The sequence below is a fragment of the Nicotiana sylvestris genome, chromosome 7, assembly GCF_000393655.2.
Source record: "Nicotiana sylvestris chromosome 7, ASM39365v2, whole genome shotgun sequence".
NCBI lineage: Eukaryota > Viridiplantae > Streptophyta > Magnoliopsida > Solanales > Solanaceae > Nicotiana > Nicotiana sylvestris.
Window position 1 is genome coordinate 573,409 of NC_091063.1, and position 25,737 is coordinate 599,145.

A 25,737-nucleotide genomic window follows, 5' to 3' on the forward strand; every position below is an offset into this window, starting at 1 on the left:
AAATGGGACTTCCTAATCAGGCTCGTAATCCAAGATAATGAAATCGGAAGGGATAATGAAGGAACCCACTTGAACTAGCACATCTTCAATCACTCCTTCAGGATAAGCAAGGGAGCGATCAACTAACTATAAGATAACTATTTTTGGGCGTGGCTCACCCAACCCCAACTGTCTGAACACAGATAGCAGCATCAAATTGATGCTGGCTCCAAGATCACATAAAGCTCGCCCAACAACATGTTTACCAATCGAGATTTGGATAGTGAAACTACCCGGATCCTTCAATTTTTGAGGTAACTTGCCTTGAATTCAGGAGCTGCACTCCTCAGTGAGTGCCACAGTCTCGAACTCAGTTAGCCTCCTTTTATTTGCCACAATATCCTTGATGTACTTTGCATATTTGGGTACTTCTTGTAAGATGTCAACCAATGGAATATTAATCTGCACCTGCCTCAAGATATCAAGAAACTTTTTATATGCGGCATTGTCTCTTAATTTCTGCAATCTTTAAGGGAATGGAGGTGGTGGCCTAGTCTCAATTACTGGCTTGGGTCCTTTATCATCTTTCTCATTCCCCTCAACTAGCTTGGGAGCTAATTCTCCTTCAGGATGCTCTGTATTCTTCTTTTTCTTTGGAACTTCTTCTAGTGCTCTTCTATTTCTCAAGGTAACCGCATTGACTTGAGCTTTAGGATTGGGCTCAGTATCACTTGGAAGAGCTCCAGCTGGTCTAGTGTTTTGAGAACTGGCAAGCTGTCCCGTTTGAGGCTCCAAATTTCTCACTGTTGTGGCGAGGGCTTGCTGTTCAGCCATCACTTTCTGAGAGAGGGCTTGCTGTTCGACATCACTTTTTTCAACATGTCTTCAAGGTGACTTGTAGGACTCGCTTGTTATTCAACCTGAGGTGGTCTACATTGCTGTTGAGGTGCTTGAGGCCTGTATTGATTCTGAGTGCCCTAGTTTCCACCCCAAGAGAAGTTTGGGTGGTTCCTCCAGTTGGGATTGTAAGTGTTCCCATATTGGTTTGTTTGACCCCTATTTGAATTACCCACAAAGCAGACAGACTGTAGGTTTGCGGGGCATATGTTGCTTGTGTGCCCCTCTCCACATATTTCACAAAAAGTTTGAACCTGTTGTACATGTTGCTTGTTGATACTCAAGTTCATCTGGTTGACTTGATTGGTCAGTGTAGAAATTTGTGCTGATAATGCTGAGACGACATCTAACTCAAGAACCCCTGTAGATTTTTGCACTGTGTGTCTGCCCATCTCTCCTTGCCAATCCGGATTTCTCTTGGAGAATTTGTTCAATAATGCATATATCTCGTCAAAGCTTTTCTCCAACACTTGACCCCCAGCTGCAGCATCCACCACGATCTTTGTTTCAGAATGTTTCTATCACGACCCAAACCGAAGGGCCGCGACGGGCACCCGGTGCCTTACTCAACTGAGTACCAACGTAACATATCTTTCTTATCATGTTATCATGAGTAAATGAGCCAAAAAACCCGTCATGAGATAACAAGAATAAAACATAAGGGAATACTCAACATATGAAGACCCAACATGATATACAAACTAATATATGTAACATACGGGCCTATAAGGCCGACATGACCATTAGTAAACTCGAAACATAGGCCGACAAGGCCATACAATTATCCATACACCTGACATATGTCTACAAGCCTCTAAGAGTACATAAAATCATAAAGGTCGGGACAGGGCCCCGCCATATCAATCAATACATATCCAAAGCATACTGACCAAATAGGCAACTCCGGAGCAAGTGGAGTGCACCAACACCTTCGCTGAGCTGATAGCCTACTAGGAGGACTGTCAACCTATCAATCGGGACCTGCGGGCATGAAATGCAGCGTCCCCAGGCAAAAGGGACGTCAGTACGAATAAAGTACCGAGTATGTTAGGCAGGAAAGCATAAACAAGAACAGTAATGTAAAGAGAGAGATAGAGGAGATACAACCTGTAACATCTGAGTGCCTCTGGGGGTTACTGATATGAAATGCATAATACATATATATACATAAACTTTTTAAAACATTCGCCTCTGTGGGCATCATCATATCGTACCCGACCTCAAAGAGGACTCGGTAAAAGCATACCGGACAATCATAAGGTTTGGTAGAATTGTACCCGGCCACGTGGAGCTCGGTAAACCCAACTGATCAGTGGTTGCACAATATGTGTCGTACCCGACCGACTATAGCACTGCTCGGTAGATTAAAATAGATACATATACATAATGCATGCTCGACTCATTGGAATCACATTCTAAACCTTTTGGAGTGACTTAAGAACATTATGGACATCCCTACCATCAATATGAACCTTAGTAGGATTTAAGGATCATACACACTTGTTTAGAATAATTTTATAAGGAAAGAACAACATGGACAACCTTAGTTGCTAGGAGTAGAGTCATTATGAAATAGCGTATTCATTTCACTTTAGATCATGCCAAAAGAAAGAAGAAAGTGCCTTAACATACCTTAAACCCGTTGAGTCCTTAATCACTTCCAAGCAACTCTTCAAACAAGTCAACTCAATCTATCATAGTATAAGGAGATTCAAAATCAGTGTTGAGCAAAGGCTAAGTCTATAACTTAAGCTAGTAGCTCGTTTACGTAAATTTTGGCAGCATCTCCCTTGTAACAAGGGCCTCCTCCAATACCATATACAAACAACAATGACCAGAGCAATCCATCAATACATAATTATCAATATCAAGACACCATATAACAACAACAAGTCACAACTACATTACGACGAGCGGCAAGCTCCGATTGGAATCCGTATACCCCTTATCAATCCTTATAGACTTCTTACTTCAACATAAAAGTATCATTAACATGATAATGAAGTCATTAATCAATGATTCCAGCCTTAAACCATATATTTATAACAACGAAAATAATCCACAACTTCAACTATCCTCAATTAGCAACTTTATTCACTAGTTCATGTCTAGCCCATCCATTTAACTTAATCAACATCAAGATAACCTTAGGCACAAGTAAGAACACAATATAAATACCTCCTACAGTAACTTCAAGTCAAAATCCAAGTTATATTCAGTTTACAACAACCCTCAATAGCAATACAACACCATAGAAGTGACTTAAGCTAACCCAAGTATTATCTTGTAGTTTATCATCCTAACAACTTAACCAACATACAAGAAAGATTAAGCACAATTAGTAGGCTGTTATACTCACCTTATAAAGCAGCAACAACTTGGAATTTCATCCAAATACAGCCCACAACAATCCTCAATGACAACACAACCTCAAAGAGGCATTATTCTTCACTAGAACTAAGTTTTGATGTTGAAATATGGTGTAATCACTTTGGAATCACTTCAAATACTTGTGGAATATGTTTAGGAGAGTTAGGAGAAGTTTGGAGACGAATAGTAGTTGAAAAATGAGCAAAAATAGGCGTCCAAATCGTTTATAAATTGAAGTAGGTCAACCACCGCCTAAGTGGGTCCCGTTGGGAGCTGCTTGCGCGGTCTCTCGAAAACACGAATATCTCTCTACTCCGATGTCGTATTGATGAACGGTTTAATGAGTTAGAAACTAGACTCGTAGATATTCAATTTGGTAGCTAGAACACCCCATGATTCCAAGTATATTTGGAGAAATTCTCAGATACATTTGACCTAAATTTCAGCAAATTTATGAATGTAACTTGTGATGACCTTTGCCAACTCTTGTTCCACAACTTGCTTGCCTTCAAAATGTAGAAAATGAATATCATACGACTAAAATAACTCATAGAATAACCTCCTTATCATGTAAGAACCCTAGTCTCACCCCAAAGTACATGTTATAACATTCCAAACTTGTCGACTTTTGACGAAACTTATTTTCTTCAATTGGTTTAGCTTCTAAGATTTCCAACCCTCTTGGTACTCGTTATTCATGATCTTAAATATTTGTAACCTCCAAGGTAACATGATTAACTTACTTTATTTTCTTCCAAATATAATCTCATTTCCGAGCTTACATCAATGACTTACGACGTACTCTCACGTATGAAAACTTGAGGTGTAACAGTTTCCCTTTTATGAAAGTGTGAGCTAGCACTTCATTCGTCTGATTGTGATGAGGACAGTCTCTGAGTAGCCCCTTGAACCTTTCCCAAGCTGAGTATAAAGATTCTCCCGCTTTCTGTTTGAAGGCAACTATCTCACTTCTGATCTTTGCAGTTTTGCCTGAAGGGAAGAACCTTGCCAGAAATTTTATTGCCAAATCATTCCATGTTGTAATTGAATTAGCTGGTTCTACTTTTAGCCATCGCTTTGCCTCTCCCAATAGAGAGAATGGAAAAAGTGTAAGCCTCACATAATCTAGAGTGACCCCGTTAGTGATGTAAGTATCACTAATCTCCAAGAAGTTTAGAATATGCTGTTGTGGATCCTCGTGTGCAAGACCCATAAATTGCCCATTTGCATGAAGCAGCTGGATCATGCTCTGTTTCAGCTCAAAGTGCCCAGTGATCCTGGGCTTCACTATACTGGAGGTGACATTAGCAATGCTGGGCATCGCCACCTCCTGAACAACCATGGGTTGCTCCTCTGCCATGTCCACAGGAAATTGAACAAGTGCCTGAATATTGTTCGTGTCCCTTTCTTTCCTCAACCTCCTGTGAAATGTTCTCTAAGGTTCAGGATAAAAGCCTTTAAGTCGGTTTTGGCTCCTGACCCTACGCATTCAATCAAAGTTCCTGAGATCCGAGAAACAAGCAAGTAACGTTAGACTCGATGAAATAGACAATTAAAGCAAAAACTAGAAAGTAGCTTATATTCAAGTCCCCGACAACGGCGCCAAAAACTTGTTGCTCCCAAACGCACACGCAAGTATACGTGGTCGACAAGTAATATAATGATAAGTTGAGTGTCGAACCCACAGAGACTTGTGTAAACTACTCACTAAATCACTAAATTTATTATTCAATCCAGCTAAAATCAAAGTCCAATATTATGATTATATTATACTACAATTCTAAGTAATAACTAAGTTATCAAGTAACGAGTTGATTGTTGTGTATTCAGTAGAGACAAATATTCCAGGGTTGTGATCGATTTACCATTCGTATTGTGTTCTAATAAACTCTCCCTTTCATATAATTCACTCAGTGGTTGCACAATAGGTGCCGTACCCGGCCGACTATAGCGCGGCTCGGTAGAGTAAAATAGATACTATATATAATGCATGCTAGACTCATGGAATCATCTTCTAAACCTTTTGGAGTGACTTAAGAACATTATGGACATCCCTACCATCAATATGAACCTTAGTAGGATTTAAGGATCATACACACTTGTTTAGAATAATTTTATAAGGAAAGAACAACATGGACAACCTTAGTTGCTAGGAGTAGAGTCATTATGAAATAGCGTATCGTTTATGTTCATTTCATTTTAGACCATGCCAAAAGAAAGAAGAAAGTGCCTTAACATACCTTAAACCCGTTGAGTCCTTAATCCCTTCCAAGCAACTCTTCAAACAAGTCAACTCAATCTATCATAGTATAAGGAGATTCAAAATCAGTGCTGAGCAAAGGCTAAGTCTATAACTTAAGCTAGTAGCTCGTTTACGTAAATTTGGGCAGCATCTCCCTTGTAACAAGGGCCTCCTCCAATACCATATACCAACAACAATTACCAGAGCAATCCATCAATACATAATTATCAATATCAAGACACCATATAACAACAACAAGTCACAACTACATTACGACGAGCGGCAAGCTCCGATTGGAATCCGTATACCCCTTATCAATCCTTATAGACTTCTTACTTCAACATAAAAGTATCATTAACATGATAATGAAGTCATTAATCAATGATTCCAGCCTTAAACCATATATTTATAACAACGAAAATAATCCACAACTTCAACTATCCTCAATTAGCAACTTTATTCACTAGTTCATGTCTAGCCCATCCATTTAACTTAATCAACATCAAGATAACCTTAGGCACAAGTAAGAACACAATATAAATACCTCCTACAGTAACTTCAAGTCAAAATCCAAGTTATATTCAGTTTACAACAACCCTCAATAGCAATACAACACCATAGAAGTGACTTAAGCTAACCCAAGTATTATCTTGTAGTTTATCATCCTAACAACTTAACCAACATACAAGCAAGATTAAGCACAATTAGTAGGCTGTTATACTCACCTTAGACAGCATCAACAACTTGGAATTTCATCCAAATACAGCCCACAACAATCATCAATGATAACACAACCTCAAAGAGGTGTTGTTCTTCACTAGAACTAAGTTTTGATGTTGAAATATGGTGTAATCACTTCAAACCCTTGTGGTATATGTTTAGGAGGGTTATGAGAAGTTTGGAGACGAATATTAGTTGAAAAATGAGCAAAAATAGGCGTCCAAATCGTTTATAAATTGAAGTAGGTCAACCACCGCCTAAGTGGGTCCCGTTGGGAGCTGCTTATGCGGTCTCGCGAAAACACGAATATCTCTCTACTCCGATGTCATATTGATGAACGGTTTAATGCGTTAGAAACTAGACTCATATATATTCAATTTGGTACGTAGAACACCCCATGATTCCAAGTATATTTGGAAAAATTCTCAGATACATTTGACCTAAATTTCAGCAAATTTATGAATGTAACTTGTGATGACCTTTGCCAACTCTTGTTCCACAACTTGCTTGCCTTCAAAATGTAGAAAATGAATATCATACGACTAAAATAACTCATAGAATAACCTCCTTATCATGTTAAGAACCCTAGTCTCACCCCAAAGTACATGTTATAACATTCCAAACTTGTCGACTTTTGACGAAACTTATTTTCTTCAATTGGTTTAGCTTCTAAGATTTCCAACCCTCTTGGTACTCGTTATTCATGATCTTAAATATTTGTAACCTCCAAGGTAACATGATTAACTTACTTTATTTTCTTCCAAATATAATCTCATTTCCGAGCTTACATCAATGACTTACGACGTACTCTCACGTATGAAAACTTGGGGTGTAACATCTTTTCCCCCTTTGGAACATTCGTCCTCGAATGTTGATTGATGCGCTTATCAGTTTCATAAGCTATAGCTCTTATGAATACTTTAATGCTCATATTTCCATCTAAGGCACTGTTTTGTGAATAAATCCAAACGCTTGCGCATTCCCCTATTTTAGGCCTCTTTGTCACGCCATGACATGTGGTCGGAATTCTTCCAACATCGTAACATTTGCTACCTTATTTCATGAAGTATGTACAACTGTGTCCTTGTATGAGTGCCTAGCGACTCGTATTCTCTTTTTCCTCCATCTTTTATCCAATCTCTAAGCTTCACTTTATGAACATATATAGAATTATGACAAGCTGTCCCTCTAGGCATCTATAGGTGTACTGATGTCTTTCGCTTGGTACTTTATCGAACTTAAGACTATTTCTATCTCTTGTTTCATAGCCTTGTATATCTATCCTTATGGATTTACTACATCTAGGTAGGTTATACTATACCATAAAACTTACTTCGGTTTATTATTACCGAGGTTTGCTACCCAACTCCAGGTTACTCTCTCGCTGCTTATCCTATATGTATAAATCTAAGTCCTTTAGTGCTTCCTCATTATTATTCATCTAAGAATAACAAACAAATCTCATCTCGAACTTTGGAACTTGTACCCATCTATTGTTTATTCACCTTAATGTTGATCTATAATCTATCACTGATAACTTGCAACCTCTTACGTAATACACTGTCACTAGGGCTCACATCTTATCGGGGAACATATGAAGTGATTTTCCTGATCCACCTAGGGATAATACTATACTTCAATAACCGTATTTCATTGCATCCCAACGCGATTCATCTTATGGGGGTATTCTAATCCCGTGCAATTAATGAAATCCCTTTCTCGTTAAATCATTACTCAATCAAAGGCCTAAGAATCATCCTCTTATCTATCACAATTACACCCTTATTCTACCGCCAGGGCAACATTCCATCTCTTCTAAATGCACCTAGTCTTAGACTCCTCTGGGTTCATTCAGGCTGTATAGAGTTTTTTATTCATATGGAAATCATCAGCTCCCTTGTTTTGATGGGTTTAATCCCGAGGACATACATATTCTCGTCACCTTCTCACTCACCTTTTCATATCCTTACTCATATCAACCTAAAACCTTGTTGCTCTACATTACTTTACCTTAGGACCTACACCGATCTATTTATACTACTTGCAACCTTCCTTTAACTTGCTAGCACCATAAATTTCCTTTCGTGCCTTCTCAGTTGTCCTTAAATGTAAGCAATTACTTTTGCTGGTCGTTCTATCACTTGTTGCATGAATACTTGGCTTGTCATTTTGCCCACGAATACTATAATTTCCTGTACCTCATATGATCTCAAACATCACCTTTGATGGCTTTTTTTTACCATTCATTAGCCATGATAGGTGCCACTTTCTTATGGAGTGTATACAATATTGTAGTGAGACTGTTGTTACAGGATAATTTACTCTTTAGCTCACTATGCTTAGGTGGAAACCTTCTTCCTTATTTCCTCAGCTAGTCTTTCATTGTAGTACTTAGGGAGACCTTCTATCTCTTGTAAAGTTGCGAGCTTGATATATCGTACACCCGAAGGTAATTTTCGTTATTCTTACTCGCCTATAATAATCCTTAGTTATATAAATTTATGCCTTTGTGCTCGTAGGGTTACTTCTAAGCTCAAATTTTTATTGTCTCCTTAGTGCCACTCTCACTTATTTTCATAAACCTTAAAAATGGTACCTTTAACTGCCTCAACTCCTATCTGAAATTTTTTTCAAATGATTGTGATCTCGTATCTGCGAGACTGAATTCACTATGCTGCCATTCACTACATTTATCTTGCATGATCTATTGATTTATCTGTGACCTCTTGTCTAGACATAACTGGGCTCTTCCTAAATCAACTACTAATTACTCGTTGGTCCATTCTCATATATATATATATATATATATATATATATATATATATATATATATATATTCTGCATAATCCCTCTTGGGATATATCCTTTGTCGTAACTTATCTCTTGCCACTAGCTCCTGATGTATTAAGTATCCATTCACACTTATTTATTAATAAAATCCTGGCCGGAAACTTTTACTGCCTCTCCCCGGTGTCGTGCTTGTATAATGTTTTGGAATCGCAACATATCTGCAGGAACTGAATAAAAGCAACATCATCCCTTTCTCCTTTTTACCACATTCGTTCTTTACCATTCCATAGTTAACTGAACCGCGTAATTCCGACTTAATATCATATCACACCATATTCCCCCCTTTAGGGGAGTACTAAGATTTAGTACTATGACGATCTACCTATAGTTGTTTTACCTTTTCATATTCGGCGTCTTTTCACATTATCAATGAACCTTAATCACCTTATGGTAACCTTCTGTACCAGGGATAACTAAATTTCTTACGCACGAAGGCGACACCTACTGTAACTGGAACACTTAGTCCCTTAAGATTAACTCTGCTCAGAGTGCTTGCTTTAGGTAAGCGACTTCCTAAATAACCTTTAAAGGTTATTCGTCTGTTGTCTATTCTATTATTGTTGGAGCACGATCTTTGAAATTCTCACGATGTCGACCATTATCAAATCCTCCGGTCCCTAATTCATGTTCGGTTTTATCTTGTTCACCAGCCCATACTGATTTTTATTACTCTGGGGTCTAACCTTTCCTCCTGGTAATCACGTTGAAGTCACCAACTCATTTCTCGAAATAAGAATATGACTTTATGGCTTATACTCTTTTATTGCCTTAAGGCTTGTCACCTCTTGTATTTTCCTTCACTTGACTATAGACTCTGTCATCGTGTCATATTTTGATTTACTGTTATCACCCATATATCACATCTTACTCATGATGCTTCATTTATTTTCTTCTTATTCTCCGGATCATATTTTTTTTGTCTATCTCTTTATTCTGAAAACTTCAACAAAAAGTTCTTTCCCTATAAGCTCCCCTAGCTTCATCTCACTGGCTCTTGGGAATGCTTAACATTCTTTTTTTTACTCGGGGCTAGAGTCATACTAAGGTAAATATTTGTCCCTTCTAGGATCCCACTGCCTATCTTCTGAAATTTCTGAATATTCCAGTATTCGTATCTGATTGTACTACTCTAGAGTTCACCATCTGGGTGTCTTAGAAGGAGATCTATTACCACATTTGCACCATCTTTCGGAAACGTTAGTTAATGATAACAACCTATCCACAATTTTTGGGTTACTCTAACTCCAACTGGATCCTGATATCCCATCTTTCTCTTAAATAATATCTGTTAGCTCCCATAGAACATAACTGAGATGGGTGTGGCCAATTGTACTTACCTCTGTCATTGATGAAGGTACCAAAATGCTTATATTTCTCTGCCTGATTTGAAAATATTGATAATCTTCATTATCTGGGTGCCTCGTACCCCTCTTCACCTTACTTCTTTTACTTGTTAAAACTTGTATCTAGCTTCTGAATTCCTCATAGATTTTCACCATATTCGTGAATAGATATCCGTGCCTTAAGGCTCCTTATTAAGAAGCATACACATCTTAGTACACACATGATCTGTTGAAGACCTCATATTTACTCATCATAAGCATGATGTGAAATCGAGTTCCTCTGACTCAACTCTTCCACATCCACATGCAATCTCTTACCAACTGTCTTTGTGGATGTAGGTATCGTTGTATTACGACTAAAGTCGAATTTAGGAGTTTGAATTCTTACAACTGAGCTCTACTGCACGATCTAGAGTAAGAAGAAAGAGTGACAGACCTAAATGCCCTGTAGCCTCCTGCTTATAAGTGTGGTGCACAACACACCCATAAACAAGACTCTACTAGACACGGCTTGTAGACTCCCTAGGACAGAACTGCTCTGATACCACTTCTGTCACGACCCAAACCGAAGGGCCGCGACGGGCACCCGGTGCCTTACTCAACCGAGTACCAACGTAACATATCTTTCTTATCATGTTATCATGAGTAAATGAGCTAGAAAACTCGTCCTGAGATAACAAGAATAAAACATAAGGGAATAGTCAACATATGAAGACCCAACATGATATACAAACTAATATATGTGACATACGGGCCTATAAGGCCGACATGACCATTAGTAAACTCGAAACATAGGCCGACAAGGCCATACAATTATCCATACACCTGACATATGTCTACAAGACTCTAAGAGTACATAAAATCATAAAGGTCGGGATAGGGCCCCGCCATACCAATCAATACATATCCAAAGCATACTGACCAAATAGGTAACTTCGGAGCAAGTGGAGTGCACCAGCACCTTCGCTGAGCTGATAGCCTACTAGGAGGACTGTCAACCTATCAATCGGGACCTGTGGGAATGAAACGCAGACGTCCCCAGGCAAAAGGGACGTCAGTACGAATAAAGTACCGAGTATGTTAGGCAAGAAAGCTTAAACAAGAATAGTAATGTAAAGAGAGAGATATAAGAGATACAACCTGTAACATCTGAGTGCCTCTGGGGGTTACTAATATGAAATGCATAATACATATATATACATACACTTTTTAATACATTCGCCTCTGTGGGCATCATCATCATCATATCGTACCCGGCCTCAAAGAGGACTCGGTAAAAGCGTACCCGACCATCATAAGGTTCGGTAGAATCGTACCTGGCCACGTGGAGCTCGGTAAAACCCAACTGATCAGTGGTTGCACAATATGTGTCGTACCCGGCCGACTATAGCGCTGCTCGGTAGAGTAAAATAGATACATATACATAATGCATGCTCGACTCATGGAATCACATTCTAAACCTTTTGGAGTGACTTAAGAACATTATGGATATCCCTACCATCAATATGAACCTTAGTAGGATTTAAGGATCATACACACTTGTTTAGAATAATTTTATAAGGAAAGAACAACATGGACAACCTTAGTTGTTAGGAGTAGAGTCATTATGAAGTAGCGTATTCATTTCATTTTAGATCATGCCAAAAGAAAGAAGAAAGTGCCTTAACATACCTCAAACCCGTTGAGTCCTTAATCACTTCCAAGCAACTCTTCAAACAAGTCAACTCAATCTATCATAGTATAAGGAGATTCAAAATCAGTGCTGAGCAAAGGCTAAGTCTATAACTTAAGCTAGTAGCTCGTTTACGTAAATTTTGGCAGCATCTCCCTTGTAACAAGGGCCTCCTCCAATACCATATACAAACAACAATGACGAGAGCAATCCATCAATACATAATTATCAATATCAAGACACCATATAACAACAACAAGTCACAACTACATTACGACGAGCGACAAGCTCCGATTGGAATCCGTATACCCCTTATCAATCCTTATAGACTTCTTACTTCAACATAAAAGTATCATTAACATGATAATGAAGTCATTAATCAATGATTCCAGCCTTAAACCATATATTTATAACAACGAAAATAATCCACAACTTCAACTATCCTCAATTAGCAACTTTATTCACTAGTTCATGTCTAGCCCATCCATTTAACTTAATCAACATCAAGATAACCTTAGGCACAAGTAAGAACACAATATAAATACCTCCTACAGTAACTTCAAGTCAAAATCCAAGTTATATTCAGTTTACAACAACCCTCAATAGCAATACAACACCATAGAAGTGACTTAAGCTAACCCAAGTATTATCTTGTAGTTTATCATCCTAACAACTTAACCAACATACAAGAAAGATTAAGCACAATTAGTAGGCTGTTATACTCACCTTAGAAAGCAGCAACAACTTGGAATTTCATCCAAATACAGCCCACAACAATCCTCAATGACAACACAACCTCAGAGAGGCATTGTTCTTCACTAGAACTAAGTTTTGATGTTGAAATATGGTGTAATCACTTTGGAATCACTTCAAATACTTGTGGAATATGTTTAGGAGAGTTAGGAGAAGTTTGGAGACGAATAGTAGTTGAAAAATGAGCAAAAATAGGCGTCCAAATCGTTTATAAATTGAAGTAGGTCAACCACCGCCTAAGTGGGTCCCGTTGGGAGCTGCTTGCGCGGTCTCTCGAAAACACGAATATCTCTCTACTCCGATGTTGTATTGATGAACGGTTTAATGAGTTAGAAACTAGACTCGTAGATATTCAATTTGGTAGCCAGAACACCCCATGATTCCAAGTATATTTGGAGAAACTCTCAGATAAATTTGACCTAAAGTTCAGCAAATTTATGAATGTAACTTGTGATGACCTTTGCCAACTCTTGTTCCACAACTTGCTTGCCTTCAAAATGTAGAAAATGAATATCATACGACTAAAATAACTCATAGAATAACCTCCTTATCATGTAAGAACCCTAGTCTCACCCCAAAGTACATGTTATAACATTCCAAACTTGTCGACTTTTGACGAAACTTATTTTCTTCAATTGGTTTAGCTTCTAAGATTTCCAACCCTCTTGGTACTCGTTATTCATGATCTTAAATATTTGTAACCTCCAAGGTAACATGATTAACTTACTTTATTTTCTTCCAAATATAATCTCATTTCCGAGCTTACATCAGTGACTAACGACGTACTCTCACGTATGAAAACTTGAGGTGTAACAGTTTCCCTTTTATGAAAGTGTGAGCTAGCACTTCATTCGTCTGATTGTGATGAGGACAGTCTCTGAGTAGCCCCTTGAACCTTTCCCAAGCTGAGTATAAAGATTCTCCCGCTTTCTGTTTGAAGGCAACTATCTCACTTCTGATCTTTGCAGTTTTGCCTGAAGGGAAGAACCTTGCCAGAAATTTTATTGCCAAATCATTCCATGTTGTAATTGAATTAGCTGGTTCTACTTTTAGCCATCGCTTTGCCTCTCCCAATAGAGAGAATGGAAAAAGTGTAAGCCTCACATAATCTAGAGTGACCCCGTTAGTGATGTAAGTATCACTAATCTCCAAGAAGTTTAGAATATGCTGTTGTGGATCCTCGTGTGCAAGACCCATAAATTGCCATTTGCATGAAGCAGCTGGATCATGCTCTGTTTCAGCTCAAAGTGCCCAGTGATCCTGGGCTTCACTATACTGGAGGTGACATTAGCAATGCTGGGCATCGCCACCTCCTGAACAACCATGGGTTGCTCCTCTGCCATGTCCACAGGAAATTGAACAAGTGCCTGAATATTGTTCGTGTCCCTTTCTTTCCTCAACCTCCTGTGAAATGTTCTCTCAGGTTCAGGATAAAAGCCTTTAAGTCGGTTTTGGCTCCTGACCCTACGCATTCAATCAAAGTTCCTAAGATCCGAGAAACAAGCAAGTAACGTTAGACTCGATGAAATAGACAATTAAAGCAAAAACTAGAAAGTAGCTTATATTCAAGTCCCCGACAACGGCGCCAAAAACTTGTTGCTCCCAAACGCACACGCAAGTATACGTGGTCGACAAGTAATATAATGATAAGTTGAGTGTCGAACCCACAGAGACTTGTGTAAACTACTCACTAAATCACTAAATTTGTTATTCAATCCAGCTAAAATCAAAGTCCAATATTATGATTATATTATACTACAATTCTAAGTAATAACTAAGTTATCAAGTAACGAGTTGATTGTTGTGTATTCAGTAGAGACAAATATTCCAGGGTTGTGATAGATTTACCATTCGTATTGTGTTCTAATAAACTCTCCCTTTCATATAATTCACTCAGGGTTGCTAATTAATCGATAAATGCTCTCATAGCCTTCTCCCGAAGTACAACTCACCTATTCTCAATAGATTAACGCCTATATTACTATGAAATCAATCTATTAAGAACGCATTAAGATCGCGATATTTAATTAAACACGGTGACTAGGTATATTCCTATCCTAACAACAAATCCGCTCCCCCTAAGGGTTAAGATCATGCTCTCTTCAATTCTTCTCTAATCTAAACATGGCTTTCCCAAGTATAGCATAGATAGTAAATAGAACCTAACTGCTGGCTAGACAATTAAGCAATTAAACACAGAATTGAAGAAACAACCATATATTGGTGAATTATAATCAAGGTCAAGTCAACGTTAAACAACAATATTCATGGCTAAATCAAAACCCCAGAACAATGGGTCTTTAGCCACTCATGATGTAATCAAACAATTGCATAAGTTTTGATTAATTGAAAAATACTAGAAAAGATGAAGAATTCTGAGATGTTCTTGCTCCTCAATGTTTCTTGCATGTATCCTTGCTCCAAGGTGCATCTCCCCCCTCAAAAATAGGTTTAGTCTTGCTTTTATACGTGTTGGGTAGGTCTAGGGCCGAAATAACCTTGTCCTGGGTGAAATAGGAGAAATTTCACGTCACCGGCGCCCAGCCCGGCGCCAGGCACCCTCCATAGTGCCCCCATTTTTTGTGCATACTGTTTTTAGCACCACAGGTGGCGCCAGGCGCTGCCTGTGGCACCTAACTGGCTTCCTTTTCTGATTTTGTTCGTTTTACCTTCAAATCTTGCACGTTTCGCCCCCAATTACTCCCGAATCATTCCTGCACATAAAAACACATCAAATTAACATAAGTCAATATATTTAACATCCCAAATTCATGAAACAAAAGTAAAATACGAGGTGATATACATAGAAATATATATGCTCTAAGCTAAACATCACTGCTCACAAGGGGGATCAGATTATACACCGCTGCTCACCTTCAAACCCTGGCTCAACGTGACACTTTTCCCCGTGCTGGAAGCTTGCACGGCTTAATGTCTCAAGAAGTGGATTCAAAGTAGCTGTGCAAGCAAGGCCGATGTTCGCCAGGTCTGTTGTCTCTCCGAGGTTCTCTTGGCCAGTAAGGGTCCTCGACCTTTGGCGGGCTTTTGCGTTTTTTCATCCCTCCCTGCTTCTCGACATATCCTTTAGGGATATCAGTGTGGAAGGCTGGGTAAGGCTTCTGAGGATGCGCGCCCGGAGGTGTTGTTGCAGGAGGTGGACCTTTGAGAGTGGACTAGGCTCTAGGCTTTTACCACATGTGTGCATCCCTTTGCTTCTTTGTTTCTGCGCAAGGACCCCTTGCGGGCTTTTGTAATTGTATGTAAGGACCCTCTAGGGCCATTGTAAGCCAATATTTATGAAAATAAAAGGACATCCTCTTTACTTCTACTTTTGTTATTTGCCATATTTTTGTATATTATTGTGCATTTGCGGGGATTTTGAATGTATGTCTCTGTTGACGATCGTCAATGTTCAACTCAGGTGCGAGCATTCTTTCTGGTCTCCGATTGATAGAAATGGCTCCTTTCCAAGCTCATTATTGTTCCCTGGGTCAAGCTTGAAGCGGCTCGATAAACTTGGGTCGTCGGGACCCTCAAGCCTCGTGGAGAAAACCTTGAAATTTTGAGAGCGGCCTCTGAGTGAAAGTCAGCTTCGGGTACTCGGAGATTTACTTTGAACTTGATGTAGATAACCTCTTAAGGCATTGTAGGCAGGTCTCTGAGGAGGGGTTACTAATATTTAAGTGACTTCCTGAGGTTGATCCCTCATAGACGCAGCTCGAAGTGCTTGTTTTTCTCCTTGAGAGGAAACCTCGAGGTCGGGTACCACCTCGGAACCCGTACCAAAGCCATTGGCCTCCCAGGGCCTAACCTGGGTAGGCGAATCGTTGTTGTTTCCCCACATATATATGGGGTTGCTCCTGCTTCTTGGAAGATCTCATTATTTTAGATAGCTATCCTTCTATTTTGGCATCGAGTCCTTTGTTACCTTAGTGCCAAAGCGTTCGTGTAGGTTCTCACTTCAGTTCGCTAGTTCCACTATAGCCATGACTGCTACTTCAGGATCTGCCCGGCGGAGAGGGGAGAGTTCCACTCCCAATGCTCAGGATCCACGAGAGTTTACTCTGAAGACTATGTCTTCAATAAGAGAGGAGCATTTGGAGATAGTGAGGAGAGACTACGGATGGGGCGAGGGGGTAGCGCTGCAGGTGCTTTCCCTGGATGAGGGTATCACGGACCTCACCGATGGATTCCTGAACGTGTACTTGTACCCTTTCGCACTAGTCCTCCTTGATAAGGTCATGCTCGATTTCTGTTCTAAGTACTAGGTTACTTTGGTGCAGATACATCCATCATTTTAGCGAACAGTGTTGATGATGAGGTTCTTTGCGGAGAAAGTAGGGCTTGAATTCACGCTCAATCACCTTGTCAGGCTGTAGCGGCCCTTTCATCATCGAGGTCTGCTAACCTTGTAGTGTCATTCGTCCACGCCCTTTGTTATTGATGATGAGGAAGATGGAGATCGAGAGTGGATTAGTCGATTCATCCGGGTTCGGACGACTGACGTTATCCCTGCGGAACTTATGCCATTAACCGAGGAATGGAATTACACGCATGAGTGGATAATCTTGTGCTTTCTCAGATTCGCTCATGGTGAAAGCTAGTTTAGTAATCGTGTTTCCTTTTTTTCTGCAACAACTTCATGGGCACCGGGCGAAGTTCCTGATCTGCCCGGCTGGGTCCGGAAGCTGGTGATCTATTCAACTTGTGACGAGCGTAGGTGGCGAGCTGTGTCCCGGGGCATATGGGAAGCTAAGTACCATGGTACGTGCATACGATGCTTTTACCTTGTCCTTCATCCATTTGGGAAAACATTTTCCCATTTTCATGTAATAATCTTACCGTTGTAGGTATTGGAGGGTCTCCAAGGGCGAGGTTGTGCTCCTCTGGATAGGGGGTGGAGTTTCCAGCTTCCAAGATGAATGACGATAATGATAATTGTAATATCATTTGCAGTGCGATGGAGCTCACAGCAGGAGGAAATGTGGCCGAGTCTTTGAGGAGAAAACAACGCCCGAGCCTGCTGTACCCGAAGTCTCTAATTTTGGAGAGGTGGTTCCTCTGAGTGATCATGCTTCGACTAAGGTTGGTTCTTCCAGGGCCGAGGGGGCTGGATCAATCGGAGTGTGCTCAGCCTTTATGGAAGTCCATCGGCTTCACTTTGCGGTAAGTTTTGGCACAGGCCTTTCACATCTCGTGTCTTCCCTTCCTTATCAATTTTTTCTTCTGTAGGCCTTTGATAGGATTAGGTCTGAGCTGCTCCGTCATGGGGCTAGGCTTCGGAAAGATCTTGATGAGGGTAAGTCCCTTAGGCTCCTTTGCGAGGAGAAGGAAGTTGAGTTGACATACTGGCGATATGAGGCGTACTGGAGCTCGAATTACGAGAGCTATTTGATGGAGTAGGTAATTGCTCATCCCGGGTGGGGTATGTGTTTCGCTTTTTAACCTTTTGGGTTAACTTTTTGTCTATCTCAGTTGCAAAAAAAGACGGAGGCTCTGAAGCTCCTCAGGGGTGAAGCCGACCGATTCAGGAATGACTGTGGTGAACTAAGAGCTCAGGCGCATACTCAAGCTTCTGAGGAGAAAGGTGCCTTGGCTAAAGTTCCTGCCTTCGAGGCCTCGCTTTTATTATCTCGTGAAAACTCTTCAGTTCAAGCGGATTTGATCACGAAGCTTGAGTCCGAACTTTCGAAGGTCAGGGTCGAGATTATTGATGCTCGGGCTGAAGCAGCACTAAGCCGGATTAAAACTTATCAGAAGATGGCAATTCATCTGAAGGATGTTACCGATGCCCAAGCCAAATTGAAGAGTGTCCTCGATCGTGAAGAGATAATCAAATAATATGCTCGTTGCGGATCTCGAAGAAGGGTTCTCGAGGAGATCGGCGCCAGGGGCTTTGTTCTCCCGAGAGAGTTGGCGCGAGCGAGGGCGGATGAGCGTGATGCTCGGTAATTTCTGTCCAATGCCGAGGAGAATGAAGATGAGGCTGGTAGGTCGTATCCCTCAGGGGCAGGGCGTAGACTTTTCCATCTTGTATGTGATTTTTTAGAGCGCGTTTGTAGATGGAGAGTGCACTTTTTCATGTATGTAAAATATAAGAGAACTTGAAGCTTTATGGCTTATGTACCCCTTTTTGCTTTGCTTCTGACCAGGTGGACTGGTTTCGGAGTTGGTGAGAATCCTTAGATTTGTGATACAACTCCGAGGCTCATCAAGCAGGCCCCGGGGCTCTTACGCGTTCGGTTGATACGACCTTTAGTATAAGCTGGCGTTAGAGCTCTTATGCTTTTGCTCAACTGTTTTGGGTTTAGTCTCTGAGTCGGACTTCGACTCAAGCACATTCGACCCTCAAGCTTCCATGTCTACATGGGAGGGTGACAATATCCCTCACTCCTTGCCCTTGGGCACTTGTATTTTAACTATTTTGGCTTCAGTCTCCGAGTCGGGTTTCGACTCGAGCACAATTGACCCTCAAGTTCTGTATTTTCGTGGGTTGGCAACAACGACACTCACGCCCTGGGTCGAAGCGACCTTTTATGTATGTGGCCTTGAGGCTCATGAAGCTGGTGAAGATGGCTCTTATGCTATGATTGTGATAACTAGGGATTATGATGCATTTTACACTCCTTCTTGCTTAAGTTTTGATTAGAAATGTGTACAAATTAGTCCCAAAGGCTCACAAGTTGTACTTGATTGCAGGTTTGATCAATAGGGTGACAAGGTGTCAAAAAGCTAGCTCAAAAAGGAGTGAAACTTGCACAAGTACCAAGACCAAGACCAAGCTTAGTCAAAAAGGACCAATGCAGCCGCACACCATTTTGTGCGGTCCGCAAAGATGAAGATCAGAGAGTATGCTTCTCAGTCATCCAGGTAATGCGGCCGCAAAGGACGTTGTGCGGTCCGCATTGATTCCACTACGAACGCACTCAATTTCATACAGTCCGCAAAGCCAAAGTTCAGAGAGGCGGCATTTTGGGGAACCTGGTCAATGCGGTCCGCGGTCCATTTTGTGCGGACCACAATAGAAGCCACCGCGGCCGCGGTGCATTTTGTGCGGTCCGCAGTAGACAACTTCAGAGAGCAGATTAGACAAGCCAAGAGACTTAGTGCGGCCGCACTCGATTTTGTGCGATCCGCACTAGCGTTGCAGGGGTATTTTTGTCCAAAATATTTAGGCTAGTATAAATAATTTCTTTTCCCATTTTGAGGTCATCAGATAGTTTTGGATGTAGAGTTGCGCTCGTCAACTTATTTCTTTTACCATTTTGAGTAATTTTAGCTTGGTTTCAACATTAAATCTTCAAGTTTTATTTAGTAATTAATTATTATGGGCTTTTCTTCATCTATTTCTTTGTTTTCTTCTATAATTATGAGTAGCTAGACCCATTAGCTAGGGTAGTGGTTCAACCTTAGTGTGGGTAATTGATGGGTCTTGTGTTTTGATGCTTGATTGTCCATGGATGTTTGATATTTGGACTAATTTAGGGTTTTAATGTTGACTTGGTGGTTGCAAATACTAGTTTATGCCTAGTAGACTTTGGTTCTTCTTGAGAAAGAGAGCCTAAGTCCATGAAATTGGTCCAACAAGGAATTGGGGCGTATTCAAGAAATTGATAGCCCCAATTAAAGGGTTAAACCTAGAGATAGTAATACCCGACTTGAACCTCAATTGCTTGCACAAATTTGCATACCCAATTGGTCTCGAGAAAGTCAATTCGGGCAAAATCACTCAAACTACCGAGATGTATAGAGTGAGTAAAATCGTGCAATGGTTATATCATACTCCCCAAATGTGACAATCTAGCCTTAGACTCAAGAATCCATCAATTAACCACCTAGGAAAAAATCACTACCCTAATGCCTTTTATCTATTTGATTAACTCTCAATAGTTTAATCTTAGCTTTACTTAGCTTAATTTAGCATCATAGTAATATAAAATTAGAAGTAAAACTAAAACAAACAATGTTTAGAAGTGCAATTAGGAATAATTACACAACTACCATTTAGATAGGAACTCAACTCCAATATCTAGCTCCCTGTGGAAATCGATCCCGACCTTCTCGGGTAAAAGCTACTTCGACCTCTCTTGCAACTTAATAGTAGTGCAGGATTGGCCTCGATCACTTTTTGGCGCCGTTGCCGGGGAGCTAACAGTTTTGGCATCTATCTAAATAGTTTTGTGTATTGCTCTTCTTTCCTTCCGTGTTACTAATTTGTGCGTCACAACTTCAGGTACAAAATGGCAGCAAACTTAAACAATGCACCTCTTGGAGATCTTTCGTCGGGGGAGGAAGTAGGTGACAATGTTGAAGATGAGGTCCCTATTGTGCCTCAAGGACAAAGTAGAGGCCTCCAGGCCAATGATAATATTCTATACCCTCCCCCGCAACCTCCAAGAGTGGCTCCTCGAGTGCTTCCAAACCAAGGCTATGCAAGTGCAATAGTCCCACCCCGAATTTGGGCGGGCAATTTTCAAATTACCAATGTGATGCTGATATTGCTAGAGCAGCATGGGTATTTCACGGGCGCTGCCAATCAAAATGCTTACAAACATCTCAAGGGGTTCGTGGATACCTATTGGGGGAGCAAGCAAATAAATGTGTTTGAGGATGCACTTCGGTTGAGACTCTTCCCATTTTCACTTAGAGGGAAGGCATTGGATTGGCTCGAGCAACTTCCTAACCATTCCATCACTACTTGGGATAAGTTGGCGGACAAGTTCATTGCAAATATTTTCTCACCAGGGCATATAGAAGCATTTGAGAGATGAGATCTTGGCTTTCAAGCAGGAGCCCACTGAACCTTGCATGAGATTTGGGAGCATTATAGAACAATGGTAAAGGAATGCCCCAACAATGATGACTAAGGCGATGATCTAACAGACTTTCTACCGGGGCATCAACACAACAAACCAATGCATAGTGAACCAACTTGCTGGGGGCAACTTCATGAAGTTGTTTTATGATGAGGCTTGTGACATTCTTGATGAGATGGCTGACACTTCTTCTGCTTGGCAAAGTAGAGCCAATGTGCCCCAGGGTGACCTCACGGTCACTCATTTGCACAAAGAGTTACATGATCATGGGCAGGCTATAGCTGAGTTGATAACTACAATGAACCAACTAGCAATGGCACAATTGCAACAAGTTCAAAATCCTCGCCAAGTGAATGCCATGGAGGGTGTCAACATGTTAGTCAACATAAGAAGACAAAGAGGTCAATAGAACCAAGGGAATTCAGAGAAATTTGATAATGATTGTGGTGGATTCCAAGATGATAGTTATTATGGGCAGAACGAAGAGGTGCAATATGTGAAAAATTATCAAGGCTAAAAGGGGAATTCTTCCAACCAACAAAAATGGAGACCCCAAGGCAATTGGGGATATCAACAACAACAAGGCAATGGTAATTGGGGGAACAACAACCAAAACTTCAACTGGGGCAATCAAAACAATAATCAGAACAATCAGGGTAATTGGAATGGGAACAACAACAACTGGGGTGGTAACAATAATCAAGGTGGGTGGAACAATGGCAATCAAGGAAACCGGGGGCAAGGCTTTTAAAGGCCCCCAATGTATCAACAACCAAACAATCTTCCCCCATTCCATCCCAAGGTCCTAGTTCTTTTAACCCTGACATAGCGAGAATTGAAATGATGTTTGAACATATGATGAAGAAGAGTGTGGATTCCGATGCTCAGTTGTCTTCCCACAATACTTTAATTAGAAATTTGGAGGTTCAGTTAGGCCAAATCTCACAGTCCTTGAATACTCGACCTAAGGATGCTCTACCAAGTGATACAGTAGTAAACCCAAAGGGTGGGAACAATCATATTATGGCGGTAACTACAAGGAGTGGACGAGGCGGTGATGTAAATGCCTCCAAAGAAAAGCAGATTTTGAGTGATGAAGTTGAGTTGCAAGAAGATGAAGTTCCTTTGGTGGTTGAAAATGTGATTGATGAGAATCTGAATGAAGAAGTGAGGATTGATATTCAAGATGCCGAGGTGGAAACTCAAACTGACGTGAACCCGTCTAGGGAACACGTAATAGACTTGCCGGAGCCGGTTGTGCCTAAAGCCAAGGATCCTTTTCCAAGGCCACCTCCACCTTATCCTCAAAGGCTTGCGAAGCAGAAAAATGAGAATCAATTTAAAAGTTCATTAATATGATAAAGAGCTTATCCATTAATGTGACCTTGGTGGAGGCTCTTGAACAAATGCCGGGCTATGCTAAATTCATGAAGGACTTGGTGACAAAGAAACAATCCATGGATTGTGAAACTATAAAGATGACCCACCAAGTTAGTGCAATAGTGTATTCAATGACCCCGAAGCTTTAAGATCCTGGTGCTTTAACCATTCCTTGCACAATTGTGAGTGCAGACTTTGCTAAGGCTCTATGTGATTTGGGGGCAAGTATCAACTTGATGCCCTACTCAGTTTTCAAGACTTTGGGTATTGGGAAACCGAGGCCGATTTCCATAAGATTGCAAATGGCAGATAGAATGATGAAGAGACCATTGGGTATTATTGATGATGTCCTTGTCCGGGTGGACAAATTTATCTTTCTAGCTGGCTTTGTGATCTTGGATTGTGAGGTGGATTATGAAGTTCCAATCATATTGTGGAGACCTTTCCTTGCTACTAGAAAGGCCTTAGTTGATGTGGAAGCAGGGGAACTCACCTTCCGGGTTGGTGATGAAAAATGGTCTTTCATGTGTGCAAGTCAATGAATAAGCCCAATAGTTCCGAGGTGTGCTCTTTTGTAGACCTTGTCACGGCGGTGATAGTTGATGATAACAGTGCAACGATCAATTTGGAGGACCCTCTAAAGGTCGTATTGTTGAATCTTGATGTCAATGATGATGATGGACGAGTAGAGTGTGTGAATGTTTTACATGGGATGGGCTCTTACTCTTATGAGCCTAGAAAACTATCTTTGGACCTTGAGAATCGGAAGAATCCACCAACAAACCTTCAATTGAGGAGCCTCCGATGTTGGAGCTGAAGTCATTGCCTCCACACCTCAAGTATGAGTTCTTAGGCCCTAGTTCTACTTTGCCAGTTATTCTTTTCTCTTGTATTACTAACATGTAGGTTGATGCGACATTGGCGGTGCTTCAAAAGCGGAAAAAGGCAATTGGATGGACTCTAGCTGATATTCGGGGGATAAGCCCTGCATTCTGTATGCACAAGATTATTCTGGTAGATGATGCAAAGCCCTCCTTGGAACATCAAAGGAGGTTGAACGAAGCAATGCAAGAAGTTGTGAAAAAGGAGGTGATCAAGTGGTTGGATGCCGGGGTTGTGTACCCCATCTTTGATAGCTCTTGGACTTCACTAGTGCAATTGTACCAAAGAAAGGTGGCATGACCGTGGTTGCAAATTCACAAAATGATTTTATTCCTACCAGAACCGTCACCGGTTGGAGGGTATGCATGGACTATCACAAGTTGAATAAAGTGACCCGCAAGGATCACTTTTCATTGCCTTTTCTTGACCAGATGTTAGACCAACTTGGTGGGCATGCCTTCTACTATTTCTTGGATGGGTATTCTGGGTACAACCAAATCTTGATTGCTCCGGAAGATCAAGAGAAGACCACATTCACTTGTCCATATGGCACCTTTGCTTTTTCTCGGATGCCTTTTGGGTTGTGTAATGCACCGACTATGTTTCAGATGTGTATGATAGCCATTTTCACCGATATGGTAGAAGATATTTTGGCGGTGTTCATGGACGACTTCAGTGTTGTGGGTGATTTATTTGATGAGTGTTTGAAAAATCTTGATAGAGTTTTGGCTCATTGTGAAGAAACCAATCTTGTTCTTAATTGGGAGAAATGCCACTCATGGTGGAAGAGGGCATAGTTCTTGGGCATAAAATTTCAAAGAACGGTATTGAGGTAGACAAAGCAAAAATTGATGTGATTTCAAGGCTCCCTCCCCTACCTCCGTCAAGGGAGTTAGAAGTTTTCTTGGGCATGCAGGGTTCTACCGGAGATTTATTAAAGACTTTTCGAAGGTAGTGAACCCCTTGTGCAAGTTATTGGAAAAGGATGCCAAGTTTGTGTTCGATGAGAGATGTATGCAAGCTTTTGAACTTTTTAAGCATAAGTTGACCACCACTCCTATCATTACCGCACCTAATTGGAGCTTGCTTTTTGAGCTCATGTGTGATGCGAGCGATGTTGCGGTTGGGGCAATTTTGGGTCAAAGAGTGAACAAAATGTTTCATCCGGTGTACTATGCGAGCAAGACAACGAATAATGCTCAAGTGAACTACACGGTGATCGAAAAAGAAGTTTTGGCTATTGTGTTCGCAATAGAGAAATTTTGGTTGTATCTTATGGGTGCCAAGGTCATAGTCCATACTGATTATGCCGCACTCCGGTACATGATGACGAAGAAGGATTCCAAAGCTATACTGATGCGATGCGTCTTGTTACTTCAAGAGTTTGATTTGGAGATTGTGTACTGGAAGGGTAGTGAAAACCAAGTGGCGGACCACTTGTCCCGCTTGGAGGAGGATAGGAGGCCTCGTGATGGCCTAGAGATCAATGACTCATTTCCCGAGGAACAAATCCTTTCGGTGTCGGTGAATGGTATACCATAGTTTGCAGACGTTGCTAATTTCCTTGTGACTGGTATAATCACGTGTGGTATCTCTTCTAACCAAAGGAAGAAGCTCAAATGTGATAGTTTGGATTTCTATTGGGATGAGCTGTACTTGTTCAAGGTTAGATGGTGTGATCCGAAGGTGTGTCCTGGAGGAAGAGCAATTGAGTATCTTGGAGGCTTGTCATTCCTCTCCCTATGGTGGCCATCATGGCGGGGCAATGACGGCTTCCAAAGTTCTTAGTTGTGGGTTTTATTGACCAACTTTGTACAAAGATGCAAGTGAACT

General features: G+C 40.9%; 1 protein-coding gene and 2 non-coding genes across 3 annotated transcripts; 2 read left to right on the forward strand and 1 right to left on the reverse strand.

The window, feature by feature from the left end:
• Nucleotides 1-309: 309 nt before the first annotated feature.
• Nucleotides 310-4,606, reverse strand: LOC138872503 (uncharacterized). The gene is made up of 4 exons (XM_070150656.1): nt 4,042-4,606; nt 1,131-1,357; nt 544-834; nt 310-447 (listed from the first exon to the last, which is right to left on the reverse strand). The coding sequence occupies exons 1-4, from the start codon at nt 4,604-4,606 to the stop codon at nt 310-312; spliced, it is 1,221 nt and encodes a 406-aa protein (XP_070006757.1).
• On the forward strand, nt 4,121-4,225 carry LOC138874317 (small nucleolar RNA R71). The gene has a single exon (XR_011401356.1). It is a non-coding gene; the product is annotated as a small nucleolar RNA R71 (small nucleolar RNA).
• A 9,078-nt stretch (nt 4,607-13,684) lies between the features above and the next one.
• On the forward strand, nt 13,685-13,789 carry LOC138874318 (small nucleolar RNA R71). The gene has a single exon (XR_011401357.1). It is a non-coding gene; the product is annotated as a small nucleolar RNA R71 (small nucleolar RNA).
• Nucleotides 13,790-25,737: the final 11,948 nt, after the last annotated feature.

Bases quoted from the DNA above. Each gene is read 5' to 3' on its own strand.
- LOC138872503 (XM_070150656.1), bottom strand. From the start codon at position 4,606: ATGGCAGAGGAGCAACCCATGGTTGTTCAGGAGGTGGCGATGCCCAGC. The intron at 1,358-4,041 runs GTAAGTCATTGA...TGGATGCTGCAG, and splicing joins TTCATACGTGAGAGTACGTC to CTGGGGGTCAAGTGTTGGAG. The intron at 448-543 runs GTAATTGAGACT...ATCTTGAGGCAG, and splicing joins ATGATAAAGGACCCAAGCCA to GTGCAGATTAATATTCCATT.